The sequence below is a fragment of the Labrus mixtus genome, chromosome 23 (genome assembly GCF_963584025.1).
Source record: "Labrus mixtus chromosome 23, fLabMix1.1, whole genome shotgun sequence".
NCBI lineage: Eukaryota > Metazoa > Chordata > Actinopteri > Labriformes > Labridae > Labrus > Labrus mixtus.
Window position 1 is genome coordinate 2,532,502 of NC_083634.1, and position 15,995 is coordinate 2,548,496.

A 15,995-nucleotide genomic window follows, 5' to 3' on the forward strand; every position below is an offset into this window, starting at 1 on the left:
ATGTAAATGTCCTCAATTCAAAGGTTATGAAAAATAAATATCTTCTGACAATAGTTTTGCCCATGATGCTATTGACATGAAAAGCCCTGCTTGCCTTATGTTCACAAAAGCATTAATATTGTGCAATAGAAAAACGTCATGTGTTTGTAAGTCGATAAAATCACACAACATTTCTACCAATCACTCACCTCATGAACTGATTGAGGTCAGCTACATTCTTTGATAAACATGGTGCGATTGTTCTGATGAGAGTAAAAGCTTCAGTTACATACAGATTAAACACACACTTTTTTCCAGCTCAAATTGCTCTCAGCCATTTATTATTTGGTCAATAATTTTATAAAATACATGAAAAAATACATACATGATTTGGTCAAAAAAAAAGACCATTATTACCACGGACATCATCCTAAAAACAAAACAGTGTGTTGACTGCTCTTTTGTAATCCTCCAACCACTCAAAGGGCTTTTACACAACATCTCTCAACATACTCACACATTCACATAAATGTCCATACACTGATGGCAAAGGCTGCTACATAAAGTGCCCATCACTACTTATCACATTGATTGTCTTGCCCAAGGACTCTTTGTGCATGTAGACTGGAAGATCTGTGAATCAACCGCCAACCGTTCCACTAAGAGACGTCCAGCTCTACCCCTGATCTCATCTAATAAAACTGTCAAATTTAAGAAAGAATCCCTTATCTTACTGTACTAACATTAACCATAGCACTTTAAATAAATGGTTCATATGCTAGAAACAAGGCAACATTGTAGAGATATCCTGCTTCAGACTGTACACAGAAAAACTGAATCCTTTTGAATTTTGGCGGCAGACCACAGAAATTAAAAAAGCATATCTGAAAAATTCACAAATGGCTGTGAGAAAATTGCTCACCATAGAAGATGTATCAACTTAAATATGTATCAAATTCTAATGCTTCACACTTTCATACACAGCTTCACTCCAGGTTGGATCCCTCTGGCGTCTTGATCTGTCGGTCAGGTCGACACTTAAAGTGGCATAGTAGAGGTTGAGTTTGTTTTGGTAACCCTGGCAACATATGACAATCCATGTTAGCATTTTGTCATCGACATATATCCAGTAAATGATGTATCTCTTTGTGTAAAGAGACTGATTCTGTGCTTAATTAACAATGAACAGTTTATAATCACCTCTGCGTTTGTCATGGATGGAGCGGAAATTGTTGCTTGAGACTCTAGTTGTGAAAAAAGTAAGTTTCATTTTATTGAACGCTCATGCTAACAAGCTATAAAAAATCACCAGTTACCTGATGATCGGCAGCTGTTTCTCTTTTTCATGAAGCACGCTGAGACAGCAATTAAAACAGCCAGGATGGTTGTGAATGTCAAAGTTCCAATTAAGAATTTCCCCTCATCTGCTGAGAGAAATTATTGATTTTAGCATGTTTAATAAAGAGTCAAGACTGGCTCTAAAATGGAACAAGTGACTTACTTATAATTTGCAGCTTGGCGCCGTTGCACAAACAGAATGCGTCCACATGCAACCACAGCGCAGTAATAGGTCCCAGCATGAGAAAGATTCAGGCTGGTCATCGGCAAATTGTAGACACAAGTGAGCGATTGTGAGATAGGTTTGCTCTCACACTTGTCATTCTGGCCTCCATTGGCGTAAATGAGTCCTGGATTAGATTCTTCAGAGTTTTTAAACCAGTAAACACTGTGTTCTCCATCACAGGTCCCAGTGTGGACTGTACAGCTCAGAGTCACAGCGTCTCCTTGCTTTGCAGGGTCGGACGCCGGCTGTCGGATGAAAGACGAGGCACTAGAATCTGAGATCAGACATGTTAGAAAGACAAAGGACAATCAAAGAGAAATGTGCAACAAATTTAGCAATTGCAACGTAAATCGTCCACATTAAAAAAAAAACATGGAAGATACCTTTTAAAACCAAAAATATCCCCTCATGAAATTCAATGGTTGTTATGCTGGTTTGTCCACAGTAGTACATAGCCGAATCCGATTCCTGCACATTGGATATGATCAGATGGTAGAATCCTTCTCCCGTCTGAGCTGAAAACCGATTCTTGTCTTTAAACTGGTTGAAGAAACCAATGGCATCACGTGAGTGTTTGTAGAAGGAAGACATTATTTGAGGTTTCTCCCCTGCTGCCTGCTTGTACCAAGACAGGTATTTTGCACCGGAGGTGAAGACGCACGGTAAAGTCACTTGTTGTCCGGGGTCAGCGTACAGCAGAGCTCCATCTGAAAGACACAGAGGTTCACTAAAGAACATTTAATGTCCACATGAATTCACAGATTAATAATGTAATAATGCAGTGACTTACAGGCTGTGTGGAGAACAAAAAAGAGCAGATAAAACGTGAACATCCTTCACTCTCTGCTGTGAAGACTTTGATGGTGCTTTTGGTATTGGGGTCATAAAAAAAGTCTTCTCCTCCGGCGGAAAAATGTCTGTACCTGACCGCTTTTTTGTGTCACTTCTCGCACAAAAGGAAGTGAGAAGTTGTGCGGTTTTATTTTTAGTGTGTTTTAGCCTTTTGGACTTGGTTTCACAATATTTAGCTATGCTCTCTGGTAATTGCAAGTCGGGCTTATAGGCCCTATTTGATTCATGCAGCCTCATATAAGTATGCAAAATGACATATTTACTTAAAAGCTTGTATTCAAACTCAATAAATAAAATGATTTTGTGTATGCACTATTGCCTATCAACCATCTCTTAACTACAGCTTCCCCAACTTAAAGCCTCTTCCCACGGCTCTGTATGAGGTGAATTAATGTACCTGGCAAGTTGGAGGTATAACTTATCCAAACTGGCTTATGAGCAGCCGGCTCCTCAGGGCGTTTACTGCAGGTCTTTGTCAGCCATCCTTGAGGCTCAAGTGTCCGAGAAGCAGGCAATGAAGTACTGGTGGGCGTAGAGATTGTTCTCATGGAGCCACTGATCTGCCTTTGTGCTCCTTTTAGAGTCAGGTGGTTTACAAACCAAATTTGAAATTCATTTCTGTGTCATTGTGTTAGTCAACTTTGAATGAGCAACATTAGTAAACTGCTAGTTGACATGTCTGTGTAATGTACATTGACCATGATGCTTAGGGTTATTTTAATTAATTAATAATTAATAATTATTATATAATTATAATAGTTATTATTATTTCCCTCAATTTATTCAAGCATGCACATTTTTTGTACATACAAAGAATATTCTAACAATATACCTTACATTTTATTTCTTTATTTTACATCTGGAAAATAAAATATTCTGTGATACCTGCCTTTTCCAACACAGCACCCCTACCTCCCATGGATATGACCTCATTGCCACATCATGGATTACATGTTAAAAAATGTAATCAATCTGCAGTACTTGAACTAGTGTTGTAGTACTCGAAATCCCAAGACCGGTTTTGAAACCTCTTTGTCTTGTCTCTGAATCAAAAGCACTTTTACTCTGTCTTGTCTCGGTCTAAGAGCACTCAGGTCTTGGGTATGTCTTCGTTTCGGTTAGTGTGGTCTTGACTACAATACTAACTTGCTGTTTTAAAAACAAAGATAATTAAAAAATAACAGTTAAAAGTGCAACAGCAGAAACTGAGATGTTACATCTTGTAGTGTCTATTAGCGTCAAACCACTTGATCCTGCAATTCCCTTAATGTGATGACATCATCAAGGTTGCATTTTCAGACTTTGGAAGGTTTTACAGAAGAGTTACACGTTTGTTTTCACAGGCTGAGCATTTCTCTTATATCTTTATAGAGAGTTAACACTAAACCCTGGTGGGCTGCTCTTTATAAATCATCAACAGGGCCTTTCTCTTCAGCTTGGTGCATGCACTTCAACTCTTGTTCAGTAGGGGACAGTAGTCAACCTGCTGCTGAAACTCTTCTCACATTTTCAGTCCACACCTCCAGGGCAGAAGAGGGGGTGGAGGTGAGAGTGAAGCCCGGAGAGGGGCGCTCAGAGCCGGACACGGAGCTGGCAGACATCCCCTCTCAAACTCTGGTTCTCAAAAAATGTTCTAAGTCCAAATCATTACATTCAGATCATGTTTTGAATGTCAAGGTGTTAAGGGCAAAGTAGTTATTTATTAGTTATTTAGTTATTGCAGAAAAGCCTAAAGAAGGAGCATTTGAGAGATGTGTCCTGCTTCTTTGACCAACATCTTGTTTTTTATTTGAGGTGCATTTGTATTTGTTTGACATTGATAAAATAAATATTCTGTCTTATTGTCAGAGCTCACCAAGGGGAGAGTACATTCAAGTATGCACAAATCTTTCAGCACCCAGAGCTCCCCATCCCTCATGTGTAACAATCCTGTTGTTAATGTCACAGATAAAAACCTTGTTTCATCTCTACATGAAAAAAATCAAGTGGTGAACTTCTGAATAAAGGTTGAGTTTTTAGCTTGATATTAAAGTTGCTGTTCTCAAATGCAAAGACAAAGATGTGTTTTCTTCAGCCAAATGAAGAATGAAGAAAAAAAAAGAAACTTGCTCCACCTTGGTCAACCTTGCTCTCGTCAACTTCAACCCATGTGGTTTTGTCACCCTCCTCTCTCTCTCCCTCTCTCTCTCTCCCCCTGACAGGATGTCTTTGGGGTTTTGATAGTTTTCGATGCTGTTGTTTGTTTCAACTGTTGGTAAAAAAAACTCTGCTTCTCAACCATCATTCCCCTGTACTCACATGTGAATGTCTTTGAATGGGTAAAAAAAAACAAAAACACAAAATCCAGCTTTTCATCACATCACATAAAAAAACAGATGATACAGCTGACTTGAAGCTGTCATGAGATATAGAGAAAGGCGGAGGAGAAGACTTAAGACAAAGTACGTGTGACCGAGCTCTTCCTTCTGTTCATCGCTTCTGATTGGTCGAACGACGCACACAATGACACAGCGTTCAGTCAATGCATGGTGTGCATGTGGCCGAGCACTGAGCATCAAATATCATCTCTTTACTCTGCCGTCTTTATTCTGTTGTCTATCACATGAAAGAGCAGGCGATCTATTGACTAGTACCATGTGGCTCTGTGGTTTACAGGCAGCATAGGTGCTGTACTGGGAGCATTATTAGATAGGGAGAATTGTCCATTGAGATGTACTTCCCCTGAAATCTAAGATATCATCCCAACACGCCTCAACTTCCTGCGTGTACATTAAAACTGTGAGGAGTCATTAGGTCGGAACACAAACTATGTTCTGCTGCTGAAAATAACAAACGATACAAACGTGGGCTGTCTGACTGAAATGAGTATATTTCAACAAGGCTACACGTCACAACTGAACACCGGCTCATAGAGCTGACTCACTCACAAGATCGATACATAAATGAAAACTTAGGTCGACAACTTCTGCATCAGAGTGTGCAAAAAACGTCAGAATATCCTGACTTCTGTTGACTTGTTGGAGTCATATGAGGATTCCCAGTCTTCTTTTGGTCTTTTGCAGTCAAGTTTTTACTTTCTGCTCTCATCCTGGACACCACCAACTGTGAGTCTTGACCACCTTGTCTCCTGTGTGGGCTGAAACACCCTAAAGCAAAACGTGTGTTACTTCTGACAAGATGAATGTTAACTTGACTCCTCCTCTGACTGCTCAAAGCACTTTCAGATGAATCTGCTGTCCGGTGTGATGCTCTGATCCTCGCACACACAGCTCTGACCTTTTTTTCTTCAGTAATCTCAAACAAATGTAACTACACACTTGACCCTCTGGACCTGAAAGGTTTTAGGAAGCAGAGCATTGCACTGCACCCCAAATGTAGAGATTTTGAGAAAAAACATAATTATGTGCATATGCACAAATATTACAAAGTAGCTAGTTTTTACTCAAGTTATTAATAACAATTTTACACTATTTGAGCCTCCTTTCGTTCATCCTCAAATGATATATGTAAGAGAGATTATCTGAGATTGCAGTTGCGAGAAAACACAGCAAACACTTGTTGTTTTTCTGACAGACAGAACAGATGAGCGAAAAGTGTTTGACCAAAGTTTACTGAGAACTGCAAACTCTGAGGTCTGACCACACAGGAGCTAGAACAAAAAAACGTCCTTTGTGGTTGTTTGTGGTGTCCAATCCTCATTTCACAGAGGGATGGCCCTTTTTACTTTCAGCTATGCAGCATTGAGTCTGCAGCTCTTGTTGTCGCCATGACGTCTCTGAGCACGCTGCCACGCTGGTGTCATGTCTAAATAAAACACAATGTAGTTTCAATGACATATTGATCGTGTTTGCCCGACATTGAAACAGTGTTGCTGACACTTTGATGGAAGAGCAGAGGTGTTTGTGCATTTAGCAGAATGATCTTTCTTCCTGTTTATTTGCCTCTTCAAGTACCAGAGCCTACAAAGACCACACACAGACTTCAGCTTGTGTGGTTTATGTGTTTGTGCATTTAGCAGAATGGTCTTTCTTCCTGTTTATTTGCCTCTTCAAGTACCAGAGCCTACAAAGACCACACACAGGCGTTGTGTGGTTTATGTGTTTGTGCATTGTTGAACATGAGTGTAGTGAGAGTGGAAATATAGCACCTAGATCACAAGAATGAAGCATGGCTTAAGGGTAGAAAAAGAAAGCATTTTATTTGATCTATGCTGAATGAAGCTTCACGTCAAAGTGCACATCATTACATTTACACATACAGTCCAATGACTACTGAAGCGGCAGCCTCCGGGGGTGAAAACTGAAGCCTAGTAACTGCAGTTCCTCGAGTGCCCACTTGAGGCTGTGTCTAAAAAAGGCAGAGAATCTCCACTTGGTCTAATGTTAAAAAGATGTTACAGCAGATATAAACATGATTACAGTCTAGTTAAAGAAAGAGTTTTGGGATGATGTTTTTCAAAACTCATCCGATCTATTTTAAAGGAAGAGTGTGCGACAGTTTACACCTAAAAGGAGCAGAAATCCAGTAAACCTTGTGTAAATGTTTCTCTGACTCATGACTGTCTTCAATGAGAGAGAAGTGTGAGTCCTGCTGGTTGTGTTGTGGTCTCCTCCCCTTGTGTATAAAATCTGTTTTAGTCAACGACTAGAAAAAAGAAGAATAATATACTCACTGCTTATTTTGAACGTCAACTAGGCCTAAGCGTTTTTAGTTCACGGTCATTCTGTCTCAATTTGCAAGAAATGTGAAGCTGTAGGCTAACTAAAGCATGCTAACATTAGCATGCTAACACAACAATGCAGGCCACAGGCAATTGCAGCTCTAGCCAAGAACAATTTTGTCCGCTGATTGGGCTTAGTGGTGTTTAATTATGGTGCGTTCTAATTGATAACTCCTTCATGTGAACGCGAGGAGAGAGGGGTTGCTATGGTTTTACTGCCTGACACCAGAATAAACACATTCACTCGAGCTGTCGTCCCTCTGTCTTGTTGATCTGTTGGCCTTGTTCCTCCTTAAGGCAGCATAATGGAGGTTCTCTGAATCCTGGTCACCCTGGTTACAATATAAAATAGAATCATTGACTTTATATTGTCTTATAGCTTAAACAGACAAGTAACCACATGTGTGAACTTGAATTAAAGTCACAGTTGCACCTCTGAGATGGAATGTGTTTAGCTGAGGTTTACTAAGAGAGGTGTTTCCTCACCTTTAGAGGTTGTACTGAATGTAAATGAAGAGCTGTACAAAATGGCACAACAGGACTATACATGATACATTGAAAGAGGTATACTTGTTTATTTCAAACTATTTTTTCAAATGTTTAAGTCAATAGGGAAACATACACACCTCTGCGTTGGGCTCCAATGCAGCTGAGGTTCTTGCTTCAGGGCCTGGATGTAAAAAAACTAATTATTTTCATTTAATTTGGACTGAATATCATTGCGCTTTCTTTTCAGTGTTTTAACTTATGATTAAACAAACCAGAGGATACGTTTATGGAAGCCCTTAGTGATCATACATCCATACATTTTACTCTGTTTTACCATGATAAGAAGTACATTTTGGTTGCTTTCTCGAGACTTCGACTTATTCATCCCGTTATTTGGGATAAACATGCTCGGTTTTACAACAGTATGAAGTTCATTTCTCAAGAGCTTGAGACAACAGTTGATATTAAGCCGTTAAGCAAAGCTATATTTCTATAAATGGCCTTCCCAAGAAAAAATAACAGTTGTGTTTGTATCTAATTTCTACATTCAATCACGTTCTACATTGATGCAAAACTGTTTAAAATCAAATAATGGCACAGTCATATGATTGGGCTGTTTGACTCAGTGTCAAACTACAATAGTGGATTAACATGTGGGCACTTTTTTCAGTCTTCTGTTGGTTGATAAAATGGATTGTATCAATTTTTATTTCCTGAACACAGAACAGATTTAAACAACATCAGTGTGGCCTACCTGTGCATTTGTGGCTGGTCGCCTTGTATGTTGTAAATGCTTTGTAAGCCAGTAAAACAGCAAGGATGGTTGTAAGAGCCAAAGCTGCACTCAATATATACACCAAGACGAGACTGTCTACACCATCTGCAGATTAACATTAAGAGATTTTAAAGATTTCTTATTTATTTTCATCAAATATAAAGCACACCGCGACAATGCTTTGTCCAAAACTTCCTTACCTTCTATGTCCACCGTGGTCCCGTTTCCAAACCGAATGCGTCCACATAAAGCAACAGCGCAGTAGTAGGTCCCAGCAAGAGAACGGGTCAGGTTCTTCATTGGCAAGTTGTAAACGCAGGTGGTTGTATCTGTGTTGGGGTTCATCTCACACTGATCATTCCCGCCTCCACGGGTGAAAATGAGTCCTGGATTTGTTTTTTCTGAGTTTTTGAACCAGTAAACGTTGTGTTCTCCATCACAGGTCCCAGTGTGGACTGTACAGGTCAGAGTCAAAGAGTCTCCTGGCTGGATGGTCTCAGATGCAGACTGGTGGATGAACAGTGGGACGTTCAAATCTGAAGTCTTTACGTGGACAATAATGCCCTCCATGAATTCGTACACATAGGAATAGCCACTCATGCAGTGGTAAGTAGCCGAGTCTGAGATTTGCACATCTGTGATCCTCACATTATATTTCCCAGGGCTAGTTTCCAGTTCAATGCGTCGATCATTCTTAAATTCACCAATCAGAGAGCCACTTTTGTCATGCTTATAGAACTTAGACACCAGCTCTGGTTCCTGCCCCAGACTTTGTTTATACCAGAAAAACATTAACGCCAAGCTGTCTTCATGGAAGCATTCCAAGGTCAAGTCTTCACCAACACTGACCGACAGGAAACGTGAAGACGAGGACGATTCCTGGGTTATCGCATCTGCTAAGGAGAAAATGGAGACAAAGCAAATGTATAACCTCTCCTGGGTGCATATGTTAAGACTCAAAAGCATTGCAGAACACATCAAAGATAAAGAAAATGAGATAAAATGCAACAATATAACTTACCCATCCTCCCCATGAGAAGACACGTCACATACAGAGCAAACTTAGCTGCTGTCATTGTTGAAGTTGATGTGGTTACTTGAGAGAACTCTATCTGTTGTCTCCTTTTTATAGAGACTTTGTTTGATTGGCCAGTCACGATTGGTCACATGGCTAGTGACCAAAGTACAGTGTTCATTTTGGTCTATGTGAATGAACTGGAATTTAAATCAAATCAGAATTTGGACGAATGACTCACTCAGAGAGGCACTTAATCTAGATTTACTGAGTACATTTCTCATGTTACAGCTACTTAAGTTTGCACATGAAATGACATAGAAGAAACTTCTTGAATATCTCAAGACGACAATTAAAAACTGAAAGAGTGTGAAGAGGAGGGACTAGTGAATCAGGAGCTTGATTCACTAAGAATGGATTGCAGTCGCAAAAAGCATAAAGCTTTATTTTAATTTTTTTTTCAATTGTGCTTTTTTTTGCATAGAAAGGAGTCAGTTTTTTGTGACTTTGTGTCTTTTTGATACATTTGTACAGGTTTAGCAGGCGCAAATGCCCCGCAATCCTTTTGTCAGTCTTACCCTTAACTTGATTTACACGTGGTCCGTCAGGCATTCTAGTCAATGATTGTGTTTCCGCAGCGAGCGCCGCAGTCCGTCTCTTGAGCGTTCCAGCAGCGCAACTACGCTCTATTTTCTACTAGTCCATCTTGTAATGAGCATGCTGCAAACACGTGTGAAGCTAGACAGAATAGAACAACCTGGGCAGGAAGTCAGGCATGCAAACGCACAGAGCATTCAGTCAATTTCAAAATAAAACACAATATACGGACTCAGGATTGTATTTTTCATCACTTTATTAACATAACGTTAAAACAGGCACTGAATGTCCAACTAATCATCCTCAGAAAGACAAAGTAACATGTTGTTTGCATATTTTTCTCTTAAATCCAGCCTGATCTTGAAGTTCTTGTAGTTCTTACACTTACACAAACACAGTGTAGCAGTAAGTGTTGTTGCTTTTTTCCTTCTTTCACAGTGTGCATATTCAGATTCAGACTTTGCGCCATGTGGTTGAGACCAAGTGTTATAGAACGTTTGTAAAAGGGCCTTTTCACATAGACCTCTGATCTCCTAATGGGGCGGCTGTGGCTCAGTTGGTAGAGTCAGTTGTCTCTTAACCAGAAGGTTGAGGGTTTAATCCCCAGCTCCTGCAGCTACATGTCTGATGTGTCCTTGGGCAAGATACTTAACTGCAAACTGCTCCTGCTGCATCATTGGTGGCATATCCATGTGTATGAATGTGTATGAATGGAATTAGTTACTTCTGATGGTCACTTTACATAGCAACTTCTACCATCAGTGTGTGAATGTGTAGGTGTGACATGCGGTGTAAAACTGTTTGAGTAGTCAGATGACTACAAAGCGCTATACAAGCTCAAGTTCATTTAGCATGTACTGCTTAATGGTAGCATGTGTTTAATCATGTTTTCTTTATATTGATAATATTATAAAGACGATATTTAGTGCCTGACTGGCACAGATGAAAATGTACGTTTGTGTAGAGGAGACGGATGTGAAAAGTACACAGTAGACTAACTTTCTGTTAGTACAGTATACTGCTTTTATGTATTTAATTATGCACATGTTTTTCATAATGTAATCCAAAAAGAAAACTTATTTTTACTAAAAAGAGCTTCCCAGTGGATTCAAATAGTCAGTATACAGCTTAGCTAATAAAAGAAAGCCAATAAAAAAATACATAAATAGCTGTAGAGTAGTAGATAGTGTAATAGACACTCTTTTCTACTGAATGAAAACTTCACAGACCATGTTCACAGAAGCCTGGAGATAAACATGGTTCTGTGAGAGATGTAGGTAGGTCTCCCCAACTCAATAATTGTATTCTTGCTTCTTTGTTTTTACAAATCATCAATTGCAAAAAAAGCAGCCTGCTTTTAGTTGAGTGCTGTGTCTGATGGTGTGCAGAGTGTTGTTTTATTTCAAAGCCTTGCTTTTTTTTTTCACTGCGCTATGTGAGAACAGCTTTGCAGAGGTGTTACATGTTGAGGCCTGAGAGCCACAGGCCGGCCTTCCTGTGCTCAAGCCCTGCAAGGGCTCGTGTTTCCTCCAATGGAAACTTAGTGTTTTACCACCTTCACCACATGCGTGAGAGGTATCTGTTGAGAGCTGGCTGGAGAGTGAAAGAAAACAACCTGTGCGCATGAAGGTGGTTTAGGAAGTTATTTATAGATCACAGGGGGTTTCATAAGCATGCTTTGTCTATATTTGTGTCCAGGCTCATACTCTATGTGCAGAAATGATCACCCAACTGTCATTTTTTCAATAAAATCACTACAAACACATTGCACTACATATTGTTTATTTTCTTCAACTGAATTTTCTGTTACATTTAGTCATGTGAAATGACTGACAGATTAGTTAAAAGGGATAAAACATAAAGACAAAGTCCTTCATCACTCTCTTCTCACTCTGGAGTAAACACAGTCTGCCGTCACGTTGTCCTTTTGGTGATGTCGCTTAGTCGTTCTGTTCAGGCTCAGAGCTGCATAGTGGAGATGGTCTGCATCATGGCTCTGGCAATGACAAAGCGGGAAAAGACAACGTGAGAGATATCACCCCAAAAAGTAGCTTGTTTTTTTTGTGAATTTTGCTTTTGGCTTACATTTAATTCACCTCCCGTGGCCTCAGAAGCTGCAGAACCTGCAAGATGAGAAACAGTTCCTGTAAATCAAAGTGCGTGACGAATCGAGAAAAGGCCAACACAAAACAGTTCTTGGCAATTTTATTCTAAAAATCTTACCTTTGCAGATGGAGCATGACTTGTTCTTCAACTTTTGCATGATCAAAGTCAAGACAAGTAGCGTGATGATGAAAACTGCCAATGCCACACTCAAGAAATACGCAAGGAGAGAGTGGTCTTTGGCTGAATCTCCTAAAATGCAGTCAAGAGAAAACAAGTCTCACATCACTATCTGTATTTGATCTGATGGATATACGATAAACACGGGCTACAAATGAGATTTTTTGTATTTGTACAGAATGAGGAAAAACAAAAGCTTGCATTATAAGCTGTAAGAACTCACCTCCAATCTGTACTCTTGTTCCATTTCCAAACACAACCTCCCCACATGAAGCCAGAGCACAGTAGTACATCCCTGCATCAGAGGAGCTCACAGACTTTAATGGGAGGTTTAAAGTGCAGTTTCTCGTGTGAGACCCTGGGTCTTTAATACACTCCCCTGCATTGTGATATATAATTGCAGGCTGAGCTGCACCATGTCTGAACCAGTAGAAACTCTGCTGCTCAGCACATGATTCAGCGTGCACTCTACAGCTCAAATTCACAGAATCTCCTACCCGGAGTGGCCCTAACGCTGACTGATGGATGACAGTTTTGGTTTTGGATGATGATGATTTGACATGTAGAAAGACTCCTTTCCCAAATTCAACTGTGTTGTATTCTAAAATCCCACAGTAGTATGTCGCTGAATCTGACAAGAGAACGTCTCTGATCACAAGATTGTTGATGCCTCCTTGTCCTGCAACTTTAAACCTCTCTTTGTACGCTGGGGAGATGGAAGCATCTTTTTTGTGCTTCATCAGAGTTGATATGATGACAGGTTTGTCTCCCAAGCGCTGTTGGTACCAAGTAAAGAAAATCACAGCATCATTCTCACACGAGCAGGGCAGAGTCACATTCTGCCCGAGTGTTGCTGTTATCACCCCGCTGCCCTGTTTTACATCAGAGGTAGCTGCTGAAACCTGATCTGTAAGGAAATTAATACATATTCACTCAAATTGAATTAAAGAACCTCATCCTTCTCACTCACAATTCCACTTTTGTACATAGATTCAGGAAATAAAGTCTTAAAGTATACTCACAGATTTCACTGAGAAGGAACAGAAAAATGTGAAGTGGCATCATCGCTGGAGCCTTGCGGTCGGTGGCTGCACTGTGTGCTGACTGACGCTCTCAACTTTTTTAGCATGAGATGAAGGCTTCTTCGTGATTGGCTTATGGTTTGGTTTAGACTCAGACGAGTGATTCGTCCTTTTGTAAAAGGCAGAATCTGATCAGGTGACCAGAGATGATGGGTGAGTCTCTTTGGTTACATAATTTATGTTTGTTTGTGAATTGGAGGACAGTGGATGTGATATGTTTCTATACAATGTGAGGGAAATTCAGCTCACAGGTGATTCCCTCAATGAGGAGAAATTTGCTCTGCTCTTCAGTGATGACAAAAAGTTTTTCATTGCCAGTCAGCTGAAGATGTGCTCATTTGATTATTTAAAGGATGTAGAAAGAGACGTGTGTTTTGGGGGGATTGTGTGTTCAAATGGTGTGGGGTTGGTAGAAAGGAAGGGTGTTGGATGGATGCAGAGCAACTGAAGACGGCTTATTATTATACTCATCAATGGACTGTATAAATCTTACTGCAACCATGACATCAATATGTTTGTTACCTCCTCTTTGCGGCTGTGGCTCAGCATTAGAGTCAGTCGTCTCTGAACGGAAGGTCAGGGATTTGACCCATAACTCCTGCAGCCACATGTCCGATGTGTCCTTTGGCAAAACTAACCCTAAGTTTCTCTCGCAGCATATGAGTGTGTATGAATGGACGAGTTAAAACTGATGGTCACTTTACACAGCCTCTGCCATCAGTGTGTGAATGTGTGTCAATCAATCTTTATTTGTAAAGTGCTAATAGTTTATTTGAGGAAGTATAATTCAGGGTGTGAATGTGTAAATGAACTTGAGCTTGTATAACGCTTTTCTTGTCTTCTGACTACTCAAAGTGTTTTACACCGCAGGTCACACCTACACATTCACACACTGATGGTAGAGGCTGCTGTGTAGTGAGACCATCAGAAGTAACTAATCCCATTCATACACATTCTTACGCGGGAGCAACTCGGGGTTAAGTGTCTTGCCCAAAGAATCACCGGGTGTTAACCACATATAAAGCACCTGTCGTAGAACTCCCAGTCCAGTTGGTGGAGAGTGTGCATAATTAATTAGTTATTGTTTTGTTCTCTGACCTCACGTGGTTGACATCGTTGTCTAGCCAGTGTTGCAAACTGGGCGACTTTCTCGCTAAATCTGGCGACTTTTTATGTTAAAAGCTACTAGCAGTCAGTCTCACAGTAGCGTCACGCAGCAGTCCCAGCTGCAGTCAGAGCAGAGAGGAGTCTAGCGGCTGGTTGTTTTAAATTTTAAAAAAATCAGAGAATCGAAAAAGACCAAGTACTTTGAGTTTTCTGTCTGCAATCATGCTTAGGCACAGTATGGAGCATCTTTGCTAGTGAATTCGTTCTAAAATTGTTCAGCAAATTTAACGTAACATGTGATCGACTTGTTTCTAAAATCAAATGCTAAAATAAATTGTTAATAAATTAATAGGCAATGTCTCATTATTATAAAAATATAAGAAATGAAAAAGACGGATCATTATAGATTATGACGGAAAGGGAAAATGACAGACAACAAGAAAGTCTAGCGCAACCTCTGTATGATATATACCTCTAGGAATGACAGCCAAAGTACTGGCCCAGCTAGCGGTTAGCAATAAACAACCTCCAGCAAAGACGTCCTTTTTCCATGTACAGCATTGTTTACAGTCCAAATAGCAGCTTGAAAAATGGCCATAAGAGTGGTCAGATTAAAGCTGAAGCGAAATCCAAAAACTTTCTGGTTCATTACATCATTACATATCTACGGTGGCCCTGAAGTGCAAAACACAACAACAAATAAGAAAACACAACAACAAATAAAACAACACAAACACAAATCAAAAAACACAACCACAAATCAAAAAACACAAACACAAATCAGAAAACACAAACACAAATCAAAAAACACAACAACAAATCAAAAAACACAACCACAAATTACAAAACACAACCACAAATTACAAAACACAACCACAAATCAAAAAACACAAACACAAATCAAAAAACACAACCACAAATTACAAAACACAACCACAAATTACAAAACACAACAACAAATCAAAAAACACAACCACAAATTACAAAACACAACCACAAATCAAAAAACACAACAACAAATCAAAAAACACAACCACAAATTACAAAACACAACCACAAATTACAAAACACAACCACAAATTACAAAACACAACCACAAATTACAAAACACAACAACAAATCAAAAAACACAACCACAAATTACAAAACACAACCACAAATCAAAAAACACAACAACAAATCAAAAAACACAACCACAAATTACAAAACACAACCACAAATTACAAAACACAACCACAAATTACAAAACACAACCACAAATCAAAAAACACAACGACATTAACTTAAACCAGAAAAGGTAGGTACCTGCAGTCGACAAGGATCGTCGCTGATTGGACGAACGCAATGTCCGTCTTTTTAACCGGAAGCAGCATGCTTCCGCGAGTTGATTTCAAAACATGAGACTTGCCTCATGTCCTGGAGGGATTCCAAACGAACTCTATTTGTTGCCTCACAGGTAATCCACATCAACTCAGAGTTAAATGATCATAAACTGAATATTGTATTATAACAAATTGCACTGCACTCGTTAT

General features: G+C 39.7%; 4 protein-coding genes across 8 annotated transcripts in view; 1 reads left to right on the top strand and 3 right to left on the bottom strand.

Annotated features, from left to right (window-relative positions):
- Window positions 1-15,995, top strand: part of LOC132958222 (uncharacterized) — an 86,076-nt gene that overhangs the window by 47,673 nt on the left and 22,408 nt on the right. The gene's annotated exons all lie outside the window — the stretch shown is intronic.
- LOC132958648 (uncharacterized) lies at window positions 755-2,599 on the bottom strand. Of its 3 annotated transcripts, none has more exons than XM_061031614.1 (6): window positions 2,334-2,599; window positions 1,927-2,250; window positions 1,481-1,817; window positions 1,296-1,334; window positions 1,180-1,223; window positions 755-1,057 (listed from the first exon to the last, which is right to left on the bottom strand). In XM_061031614.1, exons 1-6 carry the CDS (start codon window positions 2,374-2,376, stop codon window positions 966-968), a joined length of 879 nt encoding a protein of 292 aa, XP_060887597.1. In that variant the 5' UTR covers window positions 2,377-2,599; the 3' UTR covers window positions 755-965. The 3 variants fall into 3 exon arrangements, 1 of the variants encoding a protein (XP_060887597.1); XR_009666807.1 differs by having other exon boundaries at window positions 992-1,057; window positions 1,296-1,403; XR_009666806.1 differs by having other exon boundaries at window positions 992-1,057; window positions 1,296-1,406.
- LOC132958580 (uncharacterized) lies at window positions 6,789-9,495 on the bottom strand. Of its 2 annotated transcripts, none has more exons than XM_061031515.1 (5): window positions 9,401-9,495; window positions 8,580-9,272; window positions 8,359-8,484; window positions 7,742-7,785; window positions 6,789-7,447 (listed from the first exon to the last, which is right to left on the bottom strand). In XM_061031515.1, exons 1-5 carry the CDS (start codon window positions 9,453-9,455, stop codon window positions 7,328-7,330), a joined length of 1,038 nt encoding a protein of 345 aa, XP_060887498.1. In that variant the 5' UTR covers window positions 9,456-9,495; the 3' UTR covers window positions 6,789-7,327. The 2 variants fall into 2 exon arrangements, with proteins under 2 accessions (XP_060887498.1, XP_060887497.1); XM_061031514.1 differs by having other exon boundaries at window positions 8,580-9,275; window positions 9,401-9,487.
- LOC132958657 (uncharacterized) lies at window positions 11,621-13,424 on the bottom strand. 2 transcript variants are annotated; one of them, XM_061031628.1, is made up of 5 exons: window positions 13,297-13,424; window positions 12,498-12,569; window positions 12,215-12,346; window positions 12,077-12,114; window positions 11,621-11,987 (listed from the first exon to the last, which is right to left on the bottom strand). In XM_061031628.1, the coding sequence occupies exons 1-5, from the start codon at window positions 13,337-13,339 to the stop codon at window positions 11,868-11,870; spliced, it is 405 nt and encodes a 134-aa protein (XP_060887611.1). In that variant the 5' UTR covers window positions 13,340-13,424; the 3' UTR covers window positions 11,621-11,867. The 2 variants fall into 2 exon arrangements, with proteins under 2 accessions (XP_060887611.1, XP_060887610.1); XM_061031627.1 differs by having other exon boundaries at window positions 12,498-13,181.

Excerpts from the sequence above, each read along its gene's own strand:
- LOC132958648 (XM_061031614.1), bottom strand. The coding sequence starts at position 2,376 with ATGTTCACGTTTTATCTGCTCTTTTTTGTTCTCCACACAGCCT. Across the intron at positions 1,335-1,480 it reads CGCCAAGCTGCAAATTATAA|CGTGCTTCATGAAAAAGAGA; the intron begins GTAAGTCACTTG and ends TTGCTGTCTCAG. Across the intron at positions 1,058-1,179 it reads CATCCATGACAAACGCAGAG|GGTTACCAAAACAAACTCAA; the intron begins GTGATTATAAAC and ends ATATGTTGCCAG.
- LOC132958580 (XM_061031514.1), bottom strand. The coding sequence starts at position 9,455 with ATGACAGCAGCTAAGTTTGCTCTGTATGTGACGTGTCTTCTCATGGGG. Across the intron at positions 8,485-8,579 it reads GACCACGGTGGACATAGAAG|ATGGTGTAGACAGTCTCGTC; the intron begins GTAAGGAAGTTT and ends GTTAATCTGCAG. Across the intron at positions 7,786-8,358 it reads GACCAGCCACAAATGCACAG|GCCCTGAAGCAAGAACCTCA; the intron begins GTAGGCCACACT and ends TTTTACATCCAG.
- LOC132958657 (XM_061031627.1), bottom strand. The coding sequence starts at position 13,339 with ATGATGCCACTTCACATTTTTCTGTTCCTTCTCAGTGAAATCT. Across the intron at positions 13,182-13,296 it reads GTTCCTTCTCAGTGAAATCT|ATCAGGTTTCAGCAGCTACC; the intron begins GTGAGTATACTT and ends ATTTCCTTACAG. Across the intron at positions 12,115-12,214 it reads GTCATGCTCCATCTGCAAAG|GTTCTGCAGCTTCTGAGGCC; the intron begins GTAAGATTTTTA and ends CTCATCTTGCAG.